This window comes from Lampetra fluviatilis, chromosome 29 (genome assembly GCF_964198595.1).
Source record: "Lampetra fluviatilis chromosome 29, kcLamFluv1.1, whole genome shotgun sequence".
Classification (NCBI taxonomy): domain Eukaryota; kingdom Metazoa; phylum Chordata; class Hyperoartia; order Petromyzontiformes; family Petromyzontidae; genus Lampetra; species Lampetra fluviatilis.
In genome coordinates, this window is record NC_136303.1 from 1888516 (window position 1) to 1909314 (window position 20799).

At 50.2% G+C, this 20799-nt stretch overlaps 1 protein-coding gene across 1 annotated transcript; it reads right to left on the minus strand.

Moving 5' to 3' along the window:
- Positions 1-295: 295 nt before the first annotated feature.
- Positions 296-20082, minus strand: LOC144942933 (phospholipase A1 member A-like). The gene is made up of 12 exons (XM_078869971.1): positions 19813-20082; positions 17056-17361; positions 15861-16014; positions 14000-14192; positions 12957-13071; positions 10933-11034; positions 9590-9670; positions 8696-8875; positions 7219-7305; positions 4894-5002; positions 3021-3233; positions 296-2531 (listed from the first exon to the last, which is right to left on the minus strand). Exons 1-12 carry the CDS (start codon positions 19865-19867, stop codon positions 2453-2455), a joined length of 1674 nt encoding a protein of 557 aa, XP_078726097.1. The 5' UTR covers positions 19868-20082; the 3' UTR covers positions 296-2452.
- Between the last annotated feature and the right edge of the window lie 717 nt (positions 20083-20799).

A 20799-nucleotide genomic window follows, 5' to 3' on the forward strand; every position in this document is an offset into this window, starting at 1 on the left:
ATTGTGGTGGTGGGAGTGGTGGTGGGAGTGGTGGTGGGAGTGGTGGTGGGAGTGGTGGTGGGAGTGGTGGTGGGAGTGGTGGTGGGAGTGTTTACACACCGCACCGGGTCCTCATTTGAGGCTGAGTCGACCTAGGGGAGGCCCAGGACTGGTTCTGATAATCGAACTCGGGTCGTAAGTTTCTCACCAACTGGTACGGGTTTCTATGTTTGGCCTTTTGCTTAAACTGTCCACACATTTTCCACCCCCCGGCAACAATCCAAGGCTATTTAAACACGGACACATCACCAAAGAGTCTAAAGACATAAACAATATAAGTTTAATTTGTCAACGTATGCTAGTCGTATATATAACGTACAAATGTGAGCTTCATCGACACACCCATGTATTTGCGTGAGTGTTTTTTTAAATCATCATTTTAAAAAGTCAATTGGGCTGAGTCGTGCATCCTCTCCATCTTTACCCACAACTAACAGCGACCAAACATGTGGGAGGCTCAACTTCTGTTCGACACATTACAGAGCAACACGCTCCCATCCACTCCACCGTATGAAAGTAATCAATGCACAGCTGTCAACCCATACGGTTTACCCGTATTCTTGAACATGGAAATTTAGTTTTCTGGTCCAAACGGCGTACAGTAGTCTCACACCGACAAAACATTTTTTTGTCAATTTGTTTGTGTTTCTCCCTTGCGATGGGTCTTTGTAGGATGAACGTTGAGATTCATAAGGATACGAAGTGACCAAAAATGTCTGAATTTGTCTGTAATAAGGCAGGGCACTGATAAGGGGTTGACAGGTATGTGAATGTTAGACGCATGACAGCCACATTTATATATTTATTAATTCTCAGAGCTGCGATTTAGCCGAATTAAGTGGGTTTATTTGTACATTCATTTCAGAACCAGCTTTAATCAAAGGCGGTTTGAAACATGGATTCGAACTTGGAATCTCAGTGGTTGCCGGCTTTGCGCTCCGACGGTCCGACACTTTGTGCCACCCAGCCCCCTTCCACAACAATATTGGTCGCGAAAGCCTACGTGCTAAACTGACAACAGGCTTCATTAATCCACCACACAGGGACAGCTGTTGAGATCCCCTGAATGGATTTTCAGCACGCTCATCAAACCCATTACACTTCAGTTTGACAATTCCCGCATTAACTTGTGAAATGGGTTTAGAAGTCTTGAACCCTGATGGCTCATTCATTCTCATTGAGTCCACCAACTCCACTCAATTCAACATGACTTACTACCCAACTCCTGCCTACCCTCTACAAAATATTCACATCTCGGTGAACCTCAACACATCCTGAAAATGCCAATTTGGTAAAAATGTCAGGCTCTTCGTTTCCTCTGTTATTTTTCTAACCTTTTTATTGTTTTACATTTAGGCTCACCAAACTGGAAACTTTTCATCTTCTACATCTGTCTGTGTGTACGTCTTTAGCCGTAGAGATGATTTAAGCCGGGTCAGTCCATATCTGCAACCTGGAAACATTTTCCAGACCCAGAACATCATCTCATCCAGTGAACTTCTGGCTATGGCTGTGGCTACGAGTGTGTGTGCTACCTTCCGGCCTACCAGCGACCAGAAACACATTGAGTGAGATATGAAGCCCTGTGTGCACGTGCAGTGCATCAATGTGTGATCCAATGGGGGTTGAGGAGTTATCGAATGGACACTGAGAGGTGATCGTGCGGAGGTTATGGAGTGGCTGAGTGGATGTTGAGCGATTGAGTGGAGGTTATGGAGTGATTGGGTGTAGGTTGATGAGTGATGGAGTGGAGTTTAGGAGTTATCAAGTGGAGTAATCACGTGGAACTTAAAGAGTGATTGAGTGGAGGTTGAGTGATTGAGTGGAGGTCATGGATTGACTGGGTGGAGTTTGAGTGATTGAGTGGAGGTTGAGTGATTGAGTGGAGGTCATGGATTGACTGGGTGGAGGTTGATGACTGATTGAGTGGTGGGTGATGAGTGATTGAGTGGAGGTTGAGTGATTGAGTGGAGGTTGAGTGATTGAGTGGAGGTCATGGATTGACTGGGTGGAGGTTGATGAGTGATTGAGTGGTGGGTGATGAGTGATTGAGTGGAGGTCATGGATTGACTGGGTGGAGGTTGATGACTGATTGAGTGGTGGGTGATGAGTGATTGAGTGGAGGTCATGGATTGACTGGGTGGAGGTTGATGACTGACTGGGTGGAGGTTGATGAGTGATTGAGTGGAGGTCATGGATTGACTGGGTGGAGGTTGATGACTGACTGGGTGGAGGTTGATGAGTGATTGAGTGGAGGTTGAGTGATTGAGTGGAGGTCATGGATTGACTGGGTGGAGGTTGATGACTGACTGGGTGGAGGTTGATGAGTGATTGAGTGGAGGTCATGGATTGACTGGGTGGAGGTTGATGACTGACTGGGTGGAGGTTGATGAGTGATTGAGTGGAGGTTGAATCAATTCTGGCAGCGGGAGAGTGGCATCCCCACCACCTGTCCCTCACTTAGCAGCACCATGTGCAGGCAGAACTGCTCCCTGTGAACACAAACCGCACCACACCACACGTCACACCGCACGTCACACCGCACGTCACACCACACGTCACACCACACGTTGCACTGCAAACACCGCATGTAACACCCCGCTACCCCGCACAATACACCTCGCACAGCACGCGTCACGCACCGCGCGTCACAATCCTCTTAACACCGCACGTCACACCCTGCGCAGCACACACCTGACACATCGCAACTCCATGTCACACCCTACATCACACCACCCACGTCCTCCTCTAGACACACACACACACCAACTACTCACGGGAGTTCCTGCAGCCTCATGAGCGGTGGCGTAGCCTTGATGCCAAGGGGCCTTGGTGCAATTAATGAAATGCCCCCCCCCCCTTCCCCCCCTCTCTGTAGCCTGGCCCCTGGACCACTCTGACCCGTGGGTTCCCAGGGTACCAGCAGCAGCAGCCGCGTGCCACTACCCAGGGCATCGGCGGCGTCGTCACCCCGAGCTCACCCGTGCTCGACGAGGAGGTGGGTGATGCGGAGGCGCGCGACCCTCAGCGCGGAGGCGTCGTGCGACGCGCGGGGGGCTGCGAAGCGAAGGAAGTTCCACGCCAGCGAGCTCGGAGAGAAGCGCAGAGCCACGAAGCGCAGGGGGCCCAGGTCTCGCTCCAGGGCGAGGACCCGGGATGAGCCGCCGCCCCCCGGAACAAAGCTGTGCAGGCCCCTAAAGCCGCCCCCCCGGGGGAAGTGGAGGGGGGTGCGGAGGAGGAAACGAGACGGAGTTCATGTTATAGTAATAGGTTTTTACCCTTTCAACTGGTACAAAAACTGACACCTTTATACAAGGCATCATGTTTGCAATAACCACAACGCAAGCAGTCAAAATGCAAACAAAAAGAAACAACTCTGATGATGATACTGTCCTTGAAGTTGATTGGTCCACACCCGAGACAGCCTTTTGGCGTCATCTGGTCCAACACCATGTGAGACTGGGCTCTAAGAAAAGCTGTCTCGGGTGTGGACCAGTCAACTTCAAGGACAGTATCATCATCAGAGTTGTTTCTTTTTGTTTGCATTTTGACTGCTTGTGTTGTGGTTATTGCAAACATGATGCCTTGTATAAAGGTGTCAGTTTTTGTACCAGTTGAAAGGGTAAAAACCTATCACTATGTTTTGCCACTGGTAAAAGAGATGTCTCATAGTGGAGTTCATGTTGTTAATGACGTTGGCCACGGATTTCATCGTCAAGTTTTTGTTTTAGTCGACGATGACTACGAGTGGAAGAGAATCAAGCGTGACGTTTGGACTGCTGGACGATGACGAGACGACATTAGATAGCCCGAAGTGAAGACGTAGACTGAGATAATTTGGTAAATACTCTTAGGTTTTTCGGTAAAGTCACGTAGGTAAAAAATAAATAATAATAAAGAATATAAATGTAAATAAATAATGCGAAATAATAGAAAGAATATTTATATTATTTTTTTTACCTACGTGACTTTACCGAAAAACCTAAGAGTATGAATCCTTGCAGTCACGAAAGCTTCAAATCTAGAAATAATTTGGTAATGTTGTTAGAGACAACAGTGCACAGAGGAGGACCACCAATTACAAAGTCATTGTCTGTACATGTGTAGGGGTCTTACGGAGGAAATATGTGTCGAGCTGATATGTATGGGATCCTACGGGAAACTAGCACAGTGGGCGGGGCTACGTCAGTGCACGGGCAGGTGCCCTCTACGACGTCCGCGCTTCGGACGTTACGATCCCCCGGGGCCCCACCCCTCAGGGAGGGGGATGTATAAAAGGGGAATGTATCGGGGGGCTAGGGAGAGTTGGGTTAGCTAAGAAGAGAAGACGGAAGACGTCCGAGATAGAGCCCTGGTCTCCCCCTGGTACGCCGTCCTTGTCAGGACCGCGCAGGCTCGAGCCAGTGGCGTGGTGCCAGAGCCAGAGCCAGTGCTGGTCTGGACTCTGAGTACCGGGCCCGACTGACCAGTGTCGGGCCAAGATAGCCTCCCCTAGTCCACGAGAGGAGGACTCTGAGGCAGGCTAGGGTTAGCTAGGAGGTGTGTCCTCAGATAGACGGGTGAGGGGGCCAATACCCCCTCAAGTGTGTATGTCACAACGTTTGTTGTAATAAACCTCAGTGTGTCTCAACCCCGGGTGTCGACCTGTATTCGACGGTACTACACATGCACGTAAATCGATTTATCGAGTCCACAGATTGGCTGACCTGACAATATTTGTTGCGGGGGGAAAAAATTAAGTCCTCAGACTGAGACTTTGAATAAAATCCCACGGGTAGTCTTCGACTAGCCTGAAATACAAGTTTGATGGTCCCGAAAAGGGGTGCGTGTGAGCACCCAGGTGTGATCACTCACTGGAAGAGGACCATCTCGTTCGTCTCTCCTCTCTGCCCCATGAACTTGATGGTCAGGGAGCCCTTGATGGCCTCGCCAGCTATGTCGATCTCCACCAGCACGTAGGACACTACAAAGATCAACGACAAACACCCCCGCCACCCCCCCCCCCCCCCCACCGTGTATCAATTAGCATAAGAGGTTAGCGAGCAACTAAATTGTAGGTTTAACACGTAGCAGGCTTTCGCGAGCAATATAAAGGTGTCAGTTTTGTACCAGTTTAAAAGGGTAAACCCCTACTATTATATTTTGCCACTGGTAAAAGCGATCTCATAGAATATCATCCATAATTTAGTTTTTTTTTTGGGTTAGAATACGTAAATAGAAATGTGACAATTTGTTACTAGTACAGCACATCGGTGTGTTGGAGAGCAAATCTACAACATTTACAATCTGAGTACGACGTTTCGCCAGAAGTTACAACTAGCATCATCAGGCGATAGATTTGTGGAGAAATCCCCCAACCGGAAATTGATACCCATTGTAATTCATAAGCATTAATTAATCCCACCCCCTTCGTAAGTGACGTCATCACATGTATCCCTCTATTTAAGGAACAAAACAGGATTTCTCCACAAATCTGGCTGTCGCCTGATGAAGCTAGTTGTAATTACTGGCGAAACGTCGTACTCAGATTGTAAATGTTGTAGATTTGCTCTCCAACACACCGGTGTGCTGTACTAGTAACGAATTGGCATGCTCAGTTTACGTGACAAACCTTATTAATTGGCTGTATCGGGTGGTGGCGAGTTTAACGACACATTTATATTTACGCGATCTAACCCCCAAAACCTATATTACGAAAGTGTAGATGATGGACCTTCAGGGTGGAGTGGTGGCGCGGTGGTTGGCACACTGCCCTATGAACCTGGCGACCTGACGGATTCCCAGGAACAGCTCCATTCATTGGCGAGCGAAACCTGAACCGATCCTGGGCTTCCTCCCTTCACCATCCTTACTGACCGGCGTGCTGAAGTATGTTCAGACAATCTCCATGACTGACACGCCACGGGGAGGGAGAACGTTCGCCCAGCGGCAAATTGACGAGGGGTTGCGAACTAACATTCAAACATGAGTCATGTCCGGCTGTTTTATTCTCTTCTTTCAGCGAGCGTGCTGTGTTTACGGGAAAACCGAACGCCAACTGCCAACTATCACGTTCCTCACCACGCAAGCGCTACTCACGTGCAGGGCACAACGGGGGGCCATTGTCTCCATTGTTCCGTCCTTCACGATCGTCTCTGTTGCGTTGCCTGGGCCCACGATGCTTAGAACTGTGGCGTCGGTCGATTTATCCGGTCTCGCTGAGTCATCCGTGGCAGAACAGAACTAATGCCCCATTCATTCTGCATGATGCATACATACCTTCGTCGTCATCACCGTGCACCACAGCCGAGCCATTGTCAGATGAAGACCTCCCCATGCTCTAATTATTGTTAATCATGTGCCACTGTAAATCCACTGCTGGATGAATGCCTGGAAATGCTGTCATGATCGTACGCAATGATCCATCCACTGTTGTATGAAGGCCTTCTCACACCATCACAATTTCTCCGAGCCCTGCCATACCACAATATATTTCCCTACTGCACTTGAATAGTCTCGTAGCTCTATCTGCATGGTAGCCATACACTCTGATGAGTTCTGATCCATTTGTCAAAGGAGGAATTATGAAATGACTCAAAACTGTATTATTAAGGCACAATCACATCTTTACACGTTCCTGCGGTCAACCTTTGCTTGGTGGGACGTCGCTCTTTATGTGTGTCGCCGACTCGCTAGATTTAGTGACTTCTTGGGTGTCTCTATTACCGAAACGTCGTAAAAGCGGCCTGCGACTTTTCTGAGATGAGGTCATGATGCAATTGCAGGTGTGCAGAACAAATGATTTGGTCGCACTGCATTGGCAAAGGATGCACAAGCACAAATAACAACAAACAAATCAACACATTCGTCGATAACACAGCCAAAAGCGAAAAATAAATATAATATGCGACGTTTTTGACAATGATCCTTCTTCATAGCCAATAAAATACATTTATACATACCTTCATCACCTATTTAAATTTTTTGCTCCTTTTAAGGCAGTGTTTTTGATTAATGTGTTGAGTTTTCAAGGTGTGTACAAGTATTCTGTTATCAGATTACTCTGAGGCTAAATTATCCCGTGCCATCTTTGACGTGTCGTTCTATTAACCGGCGGACACGTGGAACCGCGTTGAGATTGGTTTGGCGACTTTCTGCTTTTAAATGAGTTGGCGTCGCTGCCCGCCGCTCGGCCCTCACCGCAGTATGGGGGCGAGTGTCCCGTGAGCATGTGCAGAATCAGTGTGCTGTTGTCCGGCCACGTTTTCGGGTCTCGAACCGCGTCCACTGTAAAACACACAAGAACAAAGATTCACTATGAGACATCTCCTTTACCAGTGGCAAAATATAGTAGTAGGTTTTTACCCTTTCAACTGGTACAAAAACTGACACCTTTATACAAGGCATCATGTTTGCAATAACCACAACACAAGCAGTCAAAATGCAAACAAAAATAAACAACTCTGATAATGATATGCACTGTCCTTGAAGTTGATTGGTCCACACCCGAGACAGCTTTTCTTAGAGACTAGGCTCTTTCTTTTTGTTTGCATTTTGACTGCTTCTGTTGTGGTTATTGCAAACATGATGCCTTGTATAAAGGTGTCAGTTTTGTACCAGTTGAAAGGGTAAAAACCTACTACTATAAGAACAAAGATCTCCCCCACCCCCACGGTGAAGCCTGCACAGACTATCGGGGCAAGTGCTGTTTGTGAGCACCTACTAAGTCCGGAACGGTACATGCAGGGGGTGGCATGGCCCGCACCAGGGTCTGTTTGTACAACACACCAGGTGCTTATTTAAGGCTGATTCAATCCATAACTTGCCTTTCTTTATTATACCCTGGGCCTCTGCATCCTGGATTCTAGGGTTCTTGGGGTATCAGGGTCACAGGGTTCCAGATTCTTAAAAGGCCTGAGCTCCTAGGTTTTTGGGATCATTCAGGGATCTTGGCCATTAAACCTCCAGAGTCTCAGGGTCTCGGAGTGGCTCTCTCCGTGAATACCGGAGTGGCCCTCTTATTGAGTATCGGAGTGGCCCTCTTCATCATTATCGGAGTAGCCCTCTTCATGATTATCGGAGTGGCCTTCTCCATGAGTGCCGGAGAGGCCCTTTCCATGAGTACTGGAGTAGCCCTCTTCATGATTATCGGAGTGGCCCTCTCCATGAGTGCCGGAGAGGCCCTTTCCATGAGTACTGGAGTGGCCCTCTTCATGATTATCGGAGTGGCCTTCTCCATGAGTGCCGGAGAGGCCCTTTCCATGAGTACTGGAGTGGCCCTCTTCATGATTATCGGAGTGGCCCTCTCCATGAGTGCCGGAGAGGCCCTCTCCGTGAGTACTGGAGTGGCCCTTTTCATGATTATCGGAGTGGCCTTCTCCATGAGTGCCGGAGAGGCCCTTTCCATGAGTACTGGAGTGGCCCTCTTCATGATTATCGGAGTAGCCCTCTTCATGATTATCGGAGTGGCCTTCTCCATGAGTGCCGGAGAGGCCCTCTCCATGAGTACTGGAGTAGCCCTCTTCATGATTATCGGAGTGGCCCTCTTCATGATTATCGGAGTGGCCTTCTCCATGAGTGCCGGAGAGGCCCTCTCCATGAGTACTGGAGTAGTCCTCTTCATGATTATCGGAGTGGCCCTCTCCATGAGTGCCGGAAAGGCCCTCTCCATGAGTACCTGAGTGCAGGCCCAGGCGGGGGCACGACGCCGTGCGCTCCGTGCGGCACTCGAGGCAGCGTCCGGCGGCCAGGGCGGCGGCAGAGTCGCACGGAAAGGCGCGCAGCTCGCACGGAGAGCGCAGGGAGCTCAGCCACAGCCGCACGGCGCGCATGTGGTCGCAGATCATCGACTGGTAGCCTGCGTGGGGATGTGACGCACACGCGCACACGCCGACTTGAGCAGGGCACCGCTGAAAGTGACCACCGGTGTAGGCGTAGGGACCGCAAAGTTGCAACGAGGTGGCAGTACAGCATTGGCTTTACATGATTTATATATATCTGTGAATTGGTTCTGTTTGCGTGGAGTTTTGAATGTTTATGTGTGAATTTTCTCCTGGCACTGCAGTTTCCCACAACGTGTCAAAAACTAATAATTGGAACTGGCCAAATATGTATGTACGCTGAACTTCTTTCGCACCATATGCAGCCAACCGTGCTCAATGCAGGATCATGCTGCAAAATAGTGTTGACACTGTCAGGCTCTGTGCACAATTGAAGGCCGTGAGGTCCAATCAAGAGGTGGATGAAGGGCCGCAACTGCTGAGATCCGACATTTGAAACTGGGTTATGGCCACCTGGGGGTTAAATCAGGTTCTCAAGTGTATCATGTTGATCGACTGCACACACACGGACACACACAGAAAACCCATCATATTAAATGTGGGTTGACATATAATAAACATTCTTTGCAGGGCATATCAAAGGCGTGTCTCTAGTGTGGGAAGTATATTCAGATTTAGATTTCTGACGTCATCTTCCCAAGGCTGAAACAAGTTGGTGAGCTGCTGGCTACGATGATCACGAAGAAACATTTTTTTCGTATCATTGCCGATCACAGACTTTTTTTTTTTACCAAACCCTCCACATCCAGGTTGATCATCGCCACCATTCACATAGAAGTCCACGTGGCCCACGGGTTGTCGGAGACCGAAATCTGAGAAACGCAGATACACAACAACAAACGTATCAACACCATGGACACAGCAGCCTGTACTATTAAAACAAACGTTTCCTCCCATCGAAGGTTTATCACGACATTGCTATCAGCATCATCAGGTCACGGAGACAACGAATCAGATCTCTCGCAGAGCAGCGCAACCCTTGGTGTTCAGAGATCATCTCGCGGAAGCAGATACTGCAAAACTACTTCTGAGATCTGTTTGAGTGAACTATAGTGCAGGCAGTAGGTGGAAGCACTACCACACTCACCCTGCCACAGAGATTAATTTTCGTTCACAGTTACAAATAATATTTGTAATTCCAAAATCCGGAATTAAATTTAATTAAGTCCTGAACCAAATTTCGTTCAATTGTGTGTTTCTGATATGAACCCAGGCTCTCATGAGCCACTCAGCCAAGTTAATTTATTCAAAGTTGATTAAAGACATAATCAACAGAGGTCCTCCATTGGGGCCTTATGGCCATCATCTGTGGCCCTCTATTGGGGTCTCATGGCCATCATCTGTGGCCCTCCATTGGGGTCTCATGGCCATCATCTGTGGCCCTCCATTGGGGTCTCATGGCCATCATCTGTGGCCCTCCACTGGGGCCTCATGGCCATCATCTGTGGCCCTCCATTGGGGTCTCATGGCCATCATTTGTGGCCCTCCACTGGGGCCTCATGGCCATCATCTGTGGCCCTCTATTGGGGTCTCATGGCCATCATCTGTGGCCCTCCATTGGGGTCTCATGGCCATCATCTGTGGGCCTCCATTGGGGTCTCATGGCCATCATCTGTGGCCCTCCACTGGGGCCTCATGGCCATCATCTGTGGCCCTCCACTGGGGCCTCATGGCCATCATCTGTGGCCCTCCATTGGGGTCTCATGGCCATCATCTGTGGCCCTCCATTGGGGTCTCATGGCCATCATCTGTGGTCCTCCATTGGGGCCTCATGGCCATCATCGGTGGCCCTCCACTGGGGCCTCATGGCTATCATCTGTGGCCCTCCATTGGGGTCTCATGGCCATCATCTGTGGCCCTCTACTGGGGTCTCATGGCCATCATCTGTGGTCCTCCATTGAGGTCTCATGGCCATCATCTGTGGCCCTCCATTGGGGCATCATGGCCATCATCTGTGGCCCTCCATTGGGGCCTCATGGCCATCATCTGTGGCCCTCTACTGGGGTCTCGAGGGCCTTATCTCTGGTCCCCCTTTGGGGGCCCAGCGCTCCACTCAGCCGGCTCCGGTTCTCACTGTCGCCGTCCGTGTGAATGGCGTCCACGAAGGCGGCGTCACTCGGATCGAGTCGCTCTGCAGGGCCGACCTGGGAGAAGCCGGGACTTGCGGGGTCGAGGGCTGAGTGAGGCAAGGGGCAGAGGTCGGAGGTCAGGGGGGTGGGGGGGGGGGAGTGTGGGTAGAGGAGTGATATGGCACATTAGGGGGTACAGCTGGTGGTGCATCTACCAGTCATCTTAGTCAGCCAACCCATGGCACCTGCTGGGTCTGTCCCGAGACCTCCTGTCGACACTTCACGTGGCCTCAAAGTGCACCTGGCCTGGCACAGGCACCGTGGTGACATTACCGTCACTTAGTGGCGAATGACGGGTATTGGTATTGATATGATAAGAGCAGTAAAATGTCATCATTATGATTACCAAACATCACCAACATCAGATATGGTCAAAACCACTGCTGGATAAAGGCTTCCCACAAGCCGTATAACATCACATTGTGCTGCACTGCCCTCTGTTGCCCACCACAGAGCCACAGCCTTGCATCCGTCTGTGACAATTTGGTGTGCGTCACGGTAGCCCATTGCAGCACTCTCCAGGCTCGAGCCCAATTCGTTTTCGAGATCTTAACAAGACCAGGCGCATGTCAGATGATTTGGTAAAAGGCTGTGAAAACCTGGAGAGTTGGGACAATTGGTCAAATCAGTTGGTTAATCGACTAGAAGTTGTAATTTGACAGCTCTCGCCGTGGTTGACGACTCTCTCTGCCCCCTAAAGGCTGAAAACCCCCATAAGCCACGCCCAGCCCGACGCGGTTGGCCATGCCGATGACGTCACCAAGTCCCGCTCATCACTCCCCGTCCAGCGGCACATGTGAAAACAGAAGCGAGGCTATTTTTTTTCTCCCAACTATTTGTGTTTATCTGATTAGTTGAATACAGTAATCGAACCGATAATGAATCGATAGTGAGAAATTACTTAGAGCGGTGTTCTTCATTGCAAGGCAGCTCCTGGTGGCCTTTAGTGCGGCCCCCCCCGACACAAAACACAAACGGTGACACCCCCCCCCCCCCCTCGGAAAATTAGAGAAGAACGCTGACTTAGGGGCCGTCCATAAATTACGTCACGCGATTTTGGACGATCCCCCCCCCCCTAGTCACACGGCGTCACAAAAAGTCAGACCCCCCCTCAGATATGACGTCACAAAGCTCTGCCCCCCTCCCCCCCCCAAAAAATAAAACATGCTTCAAATCGCTTTAAACTTTTGTCATTGTAGTGCGTATTTAACGTGGCGCTGCACTCTGATGTTGTAGGAGAAAACATTTATTAAAAAGTCTATTTACACTATGGGAACCTCATTTGCCAGTAAAAATATGATAATTGGTTTTTTACCCTTCTATCTGGCAACAAAACTGACACCTTTTTACAAGGAGTCATGTTTGCATAGACCGCAATACCTGCAGTCATAATACAAACAAAAGAACATAACTCTGATAATGTGCACTGTCCTTGAAGTTGATTGGTCCACACCCGAGACAGCTTTCTTTAGAGCCTAGTCTCACATGGGTTGGACCAGATGACGCCAAAAGGCGCACAACTCAAAGACAATGCACCATCAGAGTATGAGAGCTCGGGGCAAGCATCTACACTATGTGAGACTAGGCTCTAAAGAAAGCTGTCTCGGGTGTGGACCAATCAACTTCAAGGACAGTGCACATTATCAGAGTTATGTTCTTTTGTTTGTATTATGACTGCAGGTATTGCGGTCTATGCAAACATGACTCCTTGTAAAAAGGTGTCAGTTTTGTTGCCAGATAGAAGGGTAAAAAACCAATTATCAAAGTCTATTTAATTAAGTAGAACGTGTTGTCTATATTTATTTAAAGTTGCGCATTTTGATGCGACGTCACATTTCTCAACCCCCCCCCCCCCATCGTCACACATCGTCACAAATGTCTGACCCCGCCCTCCCCCCTAGGTGCGTGACGTCATTTATGGACGGCCCCTTTGGGGTTTGGTGCGTGAGCTGGGCGCGCGCGCACCCACCGGTGATGCGGCCGAGACGACCCTGGAAGCTTTGGCCCACGAAGCCGGCCACGTGCGCGCCCAGGCTGGCCCCCACCAGGTGCAGCGACTTCTCCCGTGCACCCACCTCTGGGGTCTACAGGTAGTGGTGGTGGTGGGGAGGCAGGAAGGGTGCACACGCGTGCACAATAACCAACTCCCCCCCCCACCCCCACATAGGGTGCTTCAAAAAATGTTAACACTTCCGTGAATTTGTAATAATACCGCAAGAAATGTACCTCCGGGGTTCTGGAGACCACCTGGAGAAGATTCCAGGCGTGCGTTGACAATGATGGCGAACAAGTGAAGACTCTGACTTTTTAAAGTTATTGACATACATTTTTTGTATCATGTCACAGTGTATTATCCGTTCTTTTTCCATTAAAAACGATAGTCCCATATAAGTGTTAAAACAAGTTTAAGCACCCTGTATAGCACTCATTCCAGGATTATTTATATCACTACAAAGACTAAGACCCTCTCCCTCCCCGTATACCCTTAACAGACTGTTGTGGAAAGTTCTGTTCGTGAGCACCTCCTATGAAGGCCAGAACGGCACACGATTAGTCGGTGTAACCTGCACCACGCCCGACCTGCCTTTGTATCCCCAGTTCTGATATTTACACATTGCATCTGGTACTCATTTAAGACTGCGTTGACCTAGGGGAGGCACAGGAAGAGTTCAGATATTTGACACTGATGGTGACCGTGATCGGGAATTGAACTCCGGTTGCCGGGTTCGTAGCGCAGTGCACACAATGAGGACAATGACAATGAAGACAACGAAGATGGTGAGTGATGTTCTTCCGCGTGTTGCGAACGCGTTCCTCTTGGCGATTTCTTCTTTGTCGCTAATGGTTGTGACAACGTGATGATGACGATGATGCTCGTGATGAACGTAATCATGATGACAATGAAGTCGATGGCGTCGACGTTCGTTAAGACCCGAGCTCGTTCCCCGCGGCGGTGACGATGACGACGACGACGAGGACGACGACGAGGCGCGTCCCGGGCTGGACTCTCACCGTGAGGTCCCTAACGAGGGCGGTGGTGGCGGTGGCAGCGGCGGTGCGCGCGTATCGCACGGCACGCGAGTACGAGCTGCTCGCGCCCTTGATCCAGTCGACCGCGATCACGTTCATGCGGCCCTGGGACGCCTCCAGCACCGCCGCCGCAATCCCCTCGATCCAGTCCGGCTCCGTGCCAGACACGCGGTACCTGGACACGTTGAACTTCTTTCGCACCGTACGTAGCCAGCCGCGCGCTAATCGGAGGTGTGGGGGAAGCGCAACAAACTGGGCACAAACAACTGTTCTTAAAAAATGCGGTTTCAATCGAGATGATTTACAAGTGCATAGCTCCAGTGGGTGCCTGTTAGCGGAAGGAAGAACGTTCCAGAAGGGCGCAGAAGCGCATTTGAAAGTGCGCGATGCAGTGGACCGTCTTTGTTCGATGGACAGCAGAAAGCTGCTGCGAGGATGACCGGAGTTGGCATGATGATGGTTTAGGCTCCTTGACGAGGTCAGCAAGGTCTTGTGGGTTATTTGTGGCGGCAAGCATTTTGTGTGTAATGAGTGCGACCTTATAACGGATTCGGGGTCACAGTCCTTTCAACGTACATACCCACGTCCATTATAAATGTGTGTGTGTATATACATATGGTATACAGTGGGGAGTGGTGGTGTAGCGGTTAGCGCGCTGCGCTACAAACCTGGCGACCCCGGTTCGATTGCTGCTGACGGCCAACACCAGTGGCGATTATCTGAACCGGTCCTGGGCCTCGCCTAGATCGACTCAGCCTTAAATGAGTACTGGTGCGGTGTAGAAACATCGCTACTTGGGAGACAAAGGCGTGGTGTTGGCCCCCCCCCCCCCCCCCCGTGTGCCGTGCCGGCCTTTATAGGCTACACGGGGGGGTCTTTGTCTTTGTATACAGTAAGCGTATGGGTGGATACCAAACGAAGATCAGCCAGACGGTGTTGGTGGCAGTGCACGTGGCCCGTGATAGCGACGGTCGGTGGATCACACGAATGTTGTGAAACTCACTTTCCATTGAGCTGTGAAGAGGTGCCCATACCCTGACTCTCCAGGAGCAGGAGTTAAAGCAAACATGTGGACTCCATCTGTTTCAGCTGAATGGGAAAGAGTGTTGCTTCCTCGCGCGCGTGGGGTTTTATTTTCCTCCAGAAGCCATGGTTTCCCTCCCACATGATTTATTGGCTGAAAACATCTTAACATATATATAGAGGACCGCAGAACTTGGGCAATTGCTGGCGCCGCTTCGCTCACGCAGCTACGTCCTTTCCCCGTGTGTCTGTGGTTCCTCTTCATAGCTCTGAGTTTTATTTATCTTTGAGAGTGAGCAAATACTGTCGAGGGCGTCACAAGTTAACAGTGTTTTCTGGACACGCTCCCATCAGTGAGCTCCTCCGAGCGGCCGAGGCTGCGTTGGCTGTGTCACGTAGCCCGCATGCCCAGCCACTGCAAGCTTGAGCATCTTGGCAGGATATTGGGGGCTAAACGGGCGCGGCACGAGCTCGAGGAGAGATGTTGGTACAGGAGGATGTGGAGCTAAGTGGACCCTGCCGACGACTGGGTGCCAGCGGTGTCAATCAATAACGGCCTCTGCGAAGGAGGCTCCTAAAAATACGAGGGCCTATGGGTTAATCCGGCCCTGGTTATACTTTACTCCCATCGCTCCCGTGCCTATATACTCCCCGCTTTTAGCGACCCGCAATCTCGAGCACGGTGAAGTATGGTCAAATAACTCCCACGACTCGCACGGCGTGATTGTAGGTCCTCAACCGGGCGGGGGGGGGGTTGACAAAATGACTGTGGGCTGTTCATGTACGCGGGAAGAGCCGTGTTTTTGTCGGTGCAGCATACCCGTGAATGAGGATGGTCGTGGGCAGAGTGGCGTTGAAGCCCGCCCTGGCGAGGCGCTCCTTCAGCAGCAGGATCCGCTTGCGCCTCGCCTCCTCGTCTCCTGGGTCTGTAGGATCAGGGCTTCCACCATCACCGGCACCACCACCACCACCACCTCCAACGGGACGACCATCATCGACAGGACTCTGTTAGTGCCGCCTCCAAGCAAGAAATGCCACCAGCACCGCCCCAAACTGCTGCGGTGCCCGTGGCCTAGCGCGTTCACATGTTTGTAGATGCACAGGTTCAAGGTTTGAATCTAGCGGCCGCCCTGGTTATTGCTGCGGGTATATTAACCGCAACATTTCCGTCGCGTGCTTCAGCGACGTCATTCGCAAGAGTAAGAAATTATTTGCCTGCGCTACGGTCCAGATTTGTCAAATTTGAAAAAAACTAAACACAAATTACTCAATTGGGATAATACGTTGCAATCATCGCCCCTACTACAAAAACTTGGCAGGACCCTACTGTGTCATGAGACTCGGTGAGGCTTTCCTGGGTAAACAAGCATTATAATAGTGCTGACACGGCATCCACCAGCGCAGCCAAAAGAAGACCACCACCACCGCGAACAACCACCACTACCTCTACCAGCCCCAACAGCACCCACCAAATTTCACCCCCATCAACGTTTTCTCGCACCAAAACTCCACCACTTCTACCATGACCACCTCTACCGTCGTCCCCATTCAAACCATCATCATCACTGCCAACATTTACTTGGAGCCAAATACCATCGCTGCCTCTCCTGCCACCACCTCTACCCCGAGAAGCACGAGAAATATCAGCGTCATTAACCAAACGGCTTTCACCACCACTACCTCCTCCACCATACACAGGTGGAGTTAGAAACTTCCGATGGGGGGGTAGGGAGTAGGGGGGGGTACCAAACTTTAAATATTTTTAAATGAGACCCTACACTCAAAGAAATAAAAATATTGCGTGTTTGTTTTTTATCTGGTAGAAACATACAAACCAGTGGAAACACCACCACAACGACCGCCAATTGACCACTATTACTCCAGCACACTTACCACCAGCCAAACCAACATCGCAGCCTTCTTACCACTACCACCACCAAGCCCATCCACCAATAATTAACTCTACCGCCACCACCATTACCACCACGACCACTAAGTACCTCCACCAGCCTCACCGTCGTCACCATCAACGGCAGCAGCAGCAGCGGCTCCAGCATCTTGGTCAGCATCGCTGTCGTAGCTCGGGAGCAGGTAATATCGGCAGCGCACGCTGGGCGCAGTGGTGGGCTCCACCTTCCAGGAGGCGAACTCGTCGGGCTCGGGGTCGGGGTCACGGCTGAGCTCCGAGGGGTCACCAGGTTCCCGGTGGTCGCGGGCCGTGAAGATGACGTGACGCACGTGGGGCTTGGCGTGGCCCCTGACCATCTCGCTCAGCGTCGCGCGCTGAAAGTGAGGGCAGGTGGAGGTGGCACGGGCCCGCTCTGTGGAGGAAACCCACAGGTAACAGAAGGTAAGAGGTGCAGCCCTCCAAGTGCTTGCTCCACGACACTGCTGGCGGAAGGACCTGGGTCCACTACAGGGAGCTCTCGAGGTAATTCCAAGAATAGTAATAATGTTGCATTTTCTAATGATGACGTCACCCTGCTGCTGCTCTATATAAGAAAGGGAGACAGAGCAGAGCCTCACCATTCTGGCGAATTGCCCGATGATGCTGGATGCAATTACCAGCGAAACGTCGTACTCAAATTGTAAATGTTGTGGTTTCACTCTTCAACACACCGGTGGGCTAAAGCAGTGAACTATTTGTCTTTTGTCAACGTGACACTTTTTTACTGATTGGCCGTGTCGGGTAGTGGAGGGTTACGACACATTTATAAATAACGCGATCTAAACCCAAAAACGTTGATTATGAATAATATTGGTCGCGAAAGCCTGCTACTTGTTAAACTGATTTTCTAGAGCGTCGTCGTTCACGCAGATTGCGTCTATCACAATCGTCGAGGAAGGCGGCAGCCGCCAGACGGTGACCAGGCGCCACCAACATTCGCCCAAGGTCGGCAGTCCTCTATACGTTAAGATGTTTTTAGCCAATGAGCGTTTAGGGATCAATGAATCAATCAAGTCGTTATTTATATAGCACTGTTTTGTGCAAAGGATGACATTCAAAGTGCTGTACAGATATAAAAAACATTGTTAAAATACTAAATTGCAAGAGGAATAAAAGCAATTTCCATACAACACAAAATAACATTATAATAAATTGCTATCGAAAGCATATTAAAAAAACAACACTATAAAATAATTTTAAATTAAAGAAAGCTTAAAAAGGTGATTCTAGATTTGAAGCTTTTAAAAAGGTGAGTTTTTAGATTCAACTTTAAATTGCTTGATGATTGTAAAGCCCTCAAATCACGTGGCAGGCTGCTCCACGGGCGAGGAGCACGCAACACTGAAGGCCGCCTTCTCCGTGAGTTTGGGTCCTGGCCCTTGGAACGACTAAAAGACCGGACCCGTGGGATCTGAGGGATCTTGTTGGTTCATATCTAAAAAGGCATGTGCGAGTACCCGGAACAAAAAAAACCCCACGCATGCGAGGGCGCAACACACTGTGAACAACAATAAAGCCAAACTCTGCAGTCCTCTAAATATGATGTTTTGAGCCAATTCATGAAGTAGGCATGTGGGAGGAAACTGGAGCACCTGGATGTTACAGATGCGTACCTTTGGTATTCGCGCCAATCTTACAGCGCAAGGCTCTCACGAAAGTCGCAATGTTTCACAGACTGCTGTGGTCGTCTGCCTATAGTGAACAATGCTGCTTTGTGGTTTTACTTAAGTAATTTGGGGATGCTTTTCAATTTAGGATAACCTTTATTGTGATGCCTGCATGCATTGCCAACGGCTACTGCAAAGCAGATGTCGTGCGCATATAGTTGTTGTGGCATTAACCAGGGCGGCCGCTGGTATCGAACCGCGAGCCTCTGCAACACCGCACAACTGCTCGACCATGTCACCGCCCTGGACTCAATTTGTAGATCCTCAAAAAATGTGGATTGTATTGCACACTTATCGGTGCTGTGAATGTCGGTTTGTACTTTACCACTTACTGAGGATACCTACCTTATAAGGCACAGACATACTACTGAACCATACGCTCACACGGCGACCCATAAACTCCCAACGAGACCCATAGCCTTGCACTAAGATGCATAGACTCGCACGGAGACCCATAGACTTATACAGAGGCCCACAGACTCACACAGAGACCCACAGACTCAAAGAAACCCATAGGCTTACACAGAGACCCACGGACTCGCACAGAAACCCACAGACTCGCACAGAGACCCACGGACTCGCACAGAGACCCACGGACTCGCACAGAGACCCTCAGACTTACACAGAGACCCACAGACTCACACGAAGACCCATAGACTCACATGGCGACCCACATGTCGCTTATATAACAACATTTTGATTAGTATAAGATGATTTGGGGAGAGAGTGGTGGTGCTTAAGTTGGCGCACTGCACCATGAACCTGGCGAGCCGAGTTCGAATCCTGGCCACGGCTAACATCAGCGGTGATTGAGATCTGAACTTGTTTTGGGCTCATCGGCTACTTCTCCAATCCGCACTGATGAATGTGGTGAAGTATGAGCGAACAACCTCCACTATCAACGTGGAGTGGGGAGGTCTTCATCCAGCGGTGGATTGATGGAGTACTGCTATTTAATCAGCCCGAAATCAATCCACTGCTGGATTAAACCCCTCTCCAACCTGCCACCATCTCTCTCGACCTTGCAATGTAACGGCCCGCACACCATCTGCACACGAGCTGATTTCATTGCTCCATCTCCGCGGTTGACGTTCTCTCTGTTGCGCACCTCCCCGAGTTATATCTCCTGGTTCTTAAAGGCAAACCCAGACACGTACCTGCCATGCAGATTAGCGCCACTTGAACCATCGCCACGACCAAATTCTTGGCCATCACCGTATGGTGAAATCTTGCGCCCGCGTGGGTCAGAGGAGGAGACGCACACACAAATGTGCAGGTCGCAGCGCGCACGAAAACGGATCACACACCGAGCTCGATTAGAAGTCACTAGGTCTCGGCATGCCGTACGGCTGAGCCTGGCACATTGTTTGCTGGGGCTCACGGTGTCCTTTTTTTTCCACGCAGTTGTTGTTGACCCGTGCACTGGTTTCCCCTTTTGATCCCCGGCTTGTTTCGGAGCCAATGAGCTGATGGAGCATTTCGTGAGGACGCCCCCCCCCCACCCACAAGTCTCCACTACTATTGCCAACAACGACCCACACAATTGTGACCCCGGCCATTGGCTTCCCGTGAGAGTCTCAACGGAAGAAAGAGGCACGTGGGGACAATGCACTATCGGTGTCGAGGTCCCATGATATCGGTGTTGTTATTACTAATGATACAAAACAGCAACTTGGCAAGAAGTGAGCAAATTCACAAGGAGTCCATAACCGGCAGTATTGTGAGAAATGTTAGCTAGCCGTCGGGACAATTACGCCTTTAACAAAGACACCGCACGAATGTGATGGTTCAATTTAAAGTTGTGAGCCCAAGTGGATTTGTCGTGATTGTTTAAGTTGGTTTACTCCACGCTTTCACAAGCACGTGGCATTGTTGTTCACGACCAAGCTCATCGTGCTGGAGGTTCTTGCTCCAGCGAGCACATTCGACGCTGGCACGCTGATGGCAGGACGAATTTTTGGAATGTAAAATGCAGAGAGGATAGACTTAACGCTGCTATCGACGGGCATACCAAAGTGATGGAGCACACTATGCTCGTGCGCATTGTGCCGGGAATTGCTGTCCATTAGGGGGACACGTGTCCTTCAAGACCTACCTTAGAGAGCATCGGCTTTAAATGAGCACCGAGCGTGATTGATGATGAT

What these genes read in the sequence shown, in the direction of transcription:
- LOC144942933 (XM_078869971.1), bottom strand. Translation starts at nt 19,867, where the DNA reads ATGGCCAAGAATTTGGTCGTGGCGATGGTTCAAGTGGCGCTAATCTGC. An exon ending in GGCGCTAATCTGCATGGCAG is followed by an intron (nt 17,362 to 19,812) that starts GTACGTGTCTGG and finishes TTTCCTCCACAG; the next exon opens with AGCGGGCCCGTGCCACCTCC. An exon ending in TGCCGTTGATGGTGACGACG is followed by an intron (nt 16,015 to 17,055) that starts GTGAGGCTGGTG and finishes GTCCCGTTGGAG; the next exon opens with GTGGTGGTGGTGGTGGTGCC.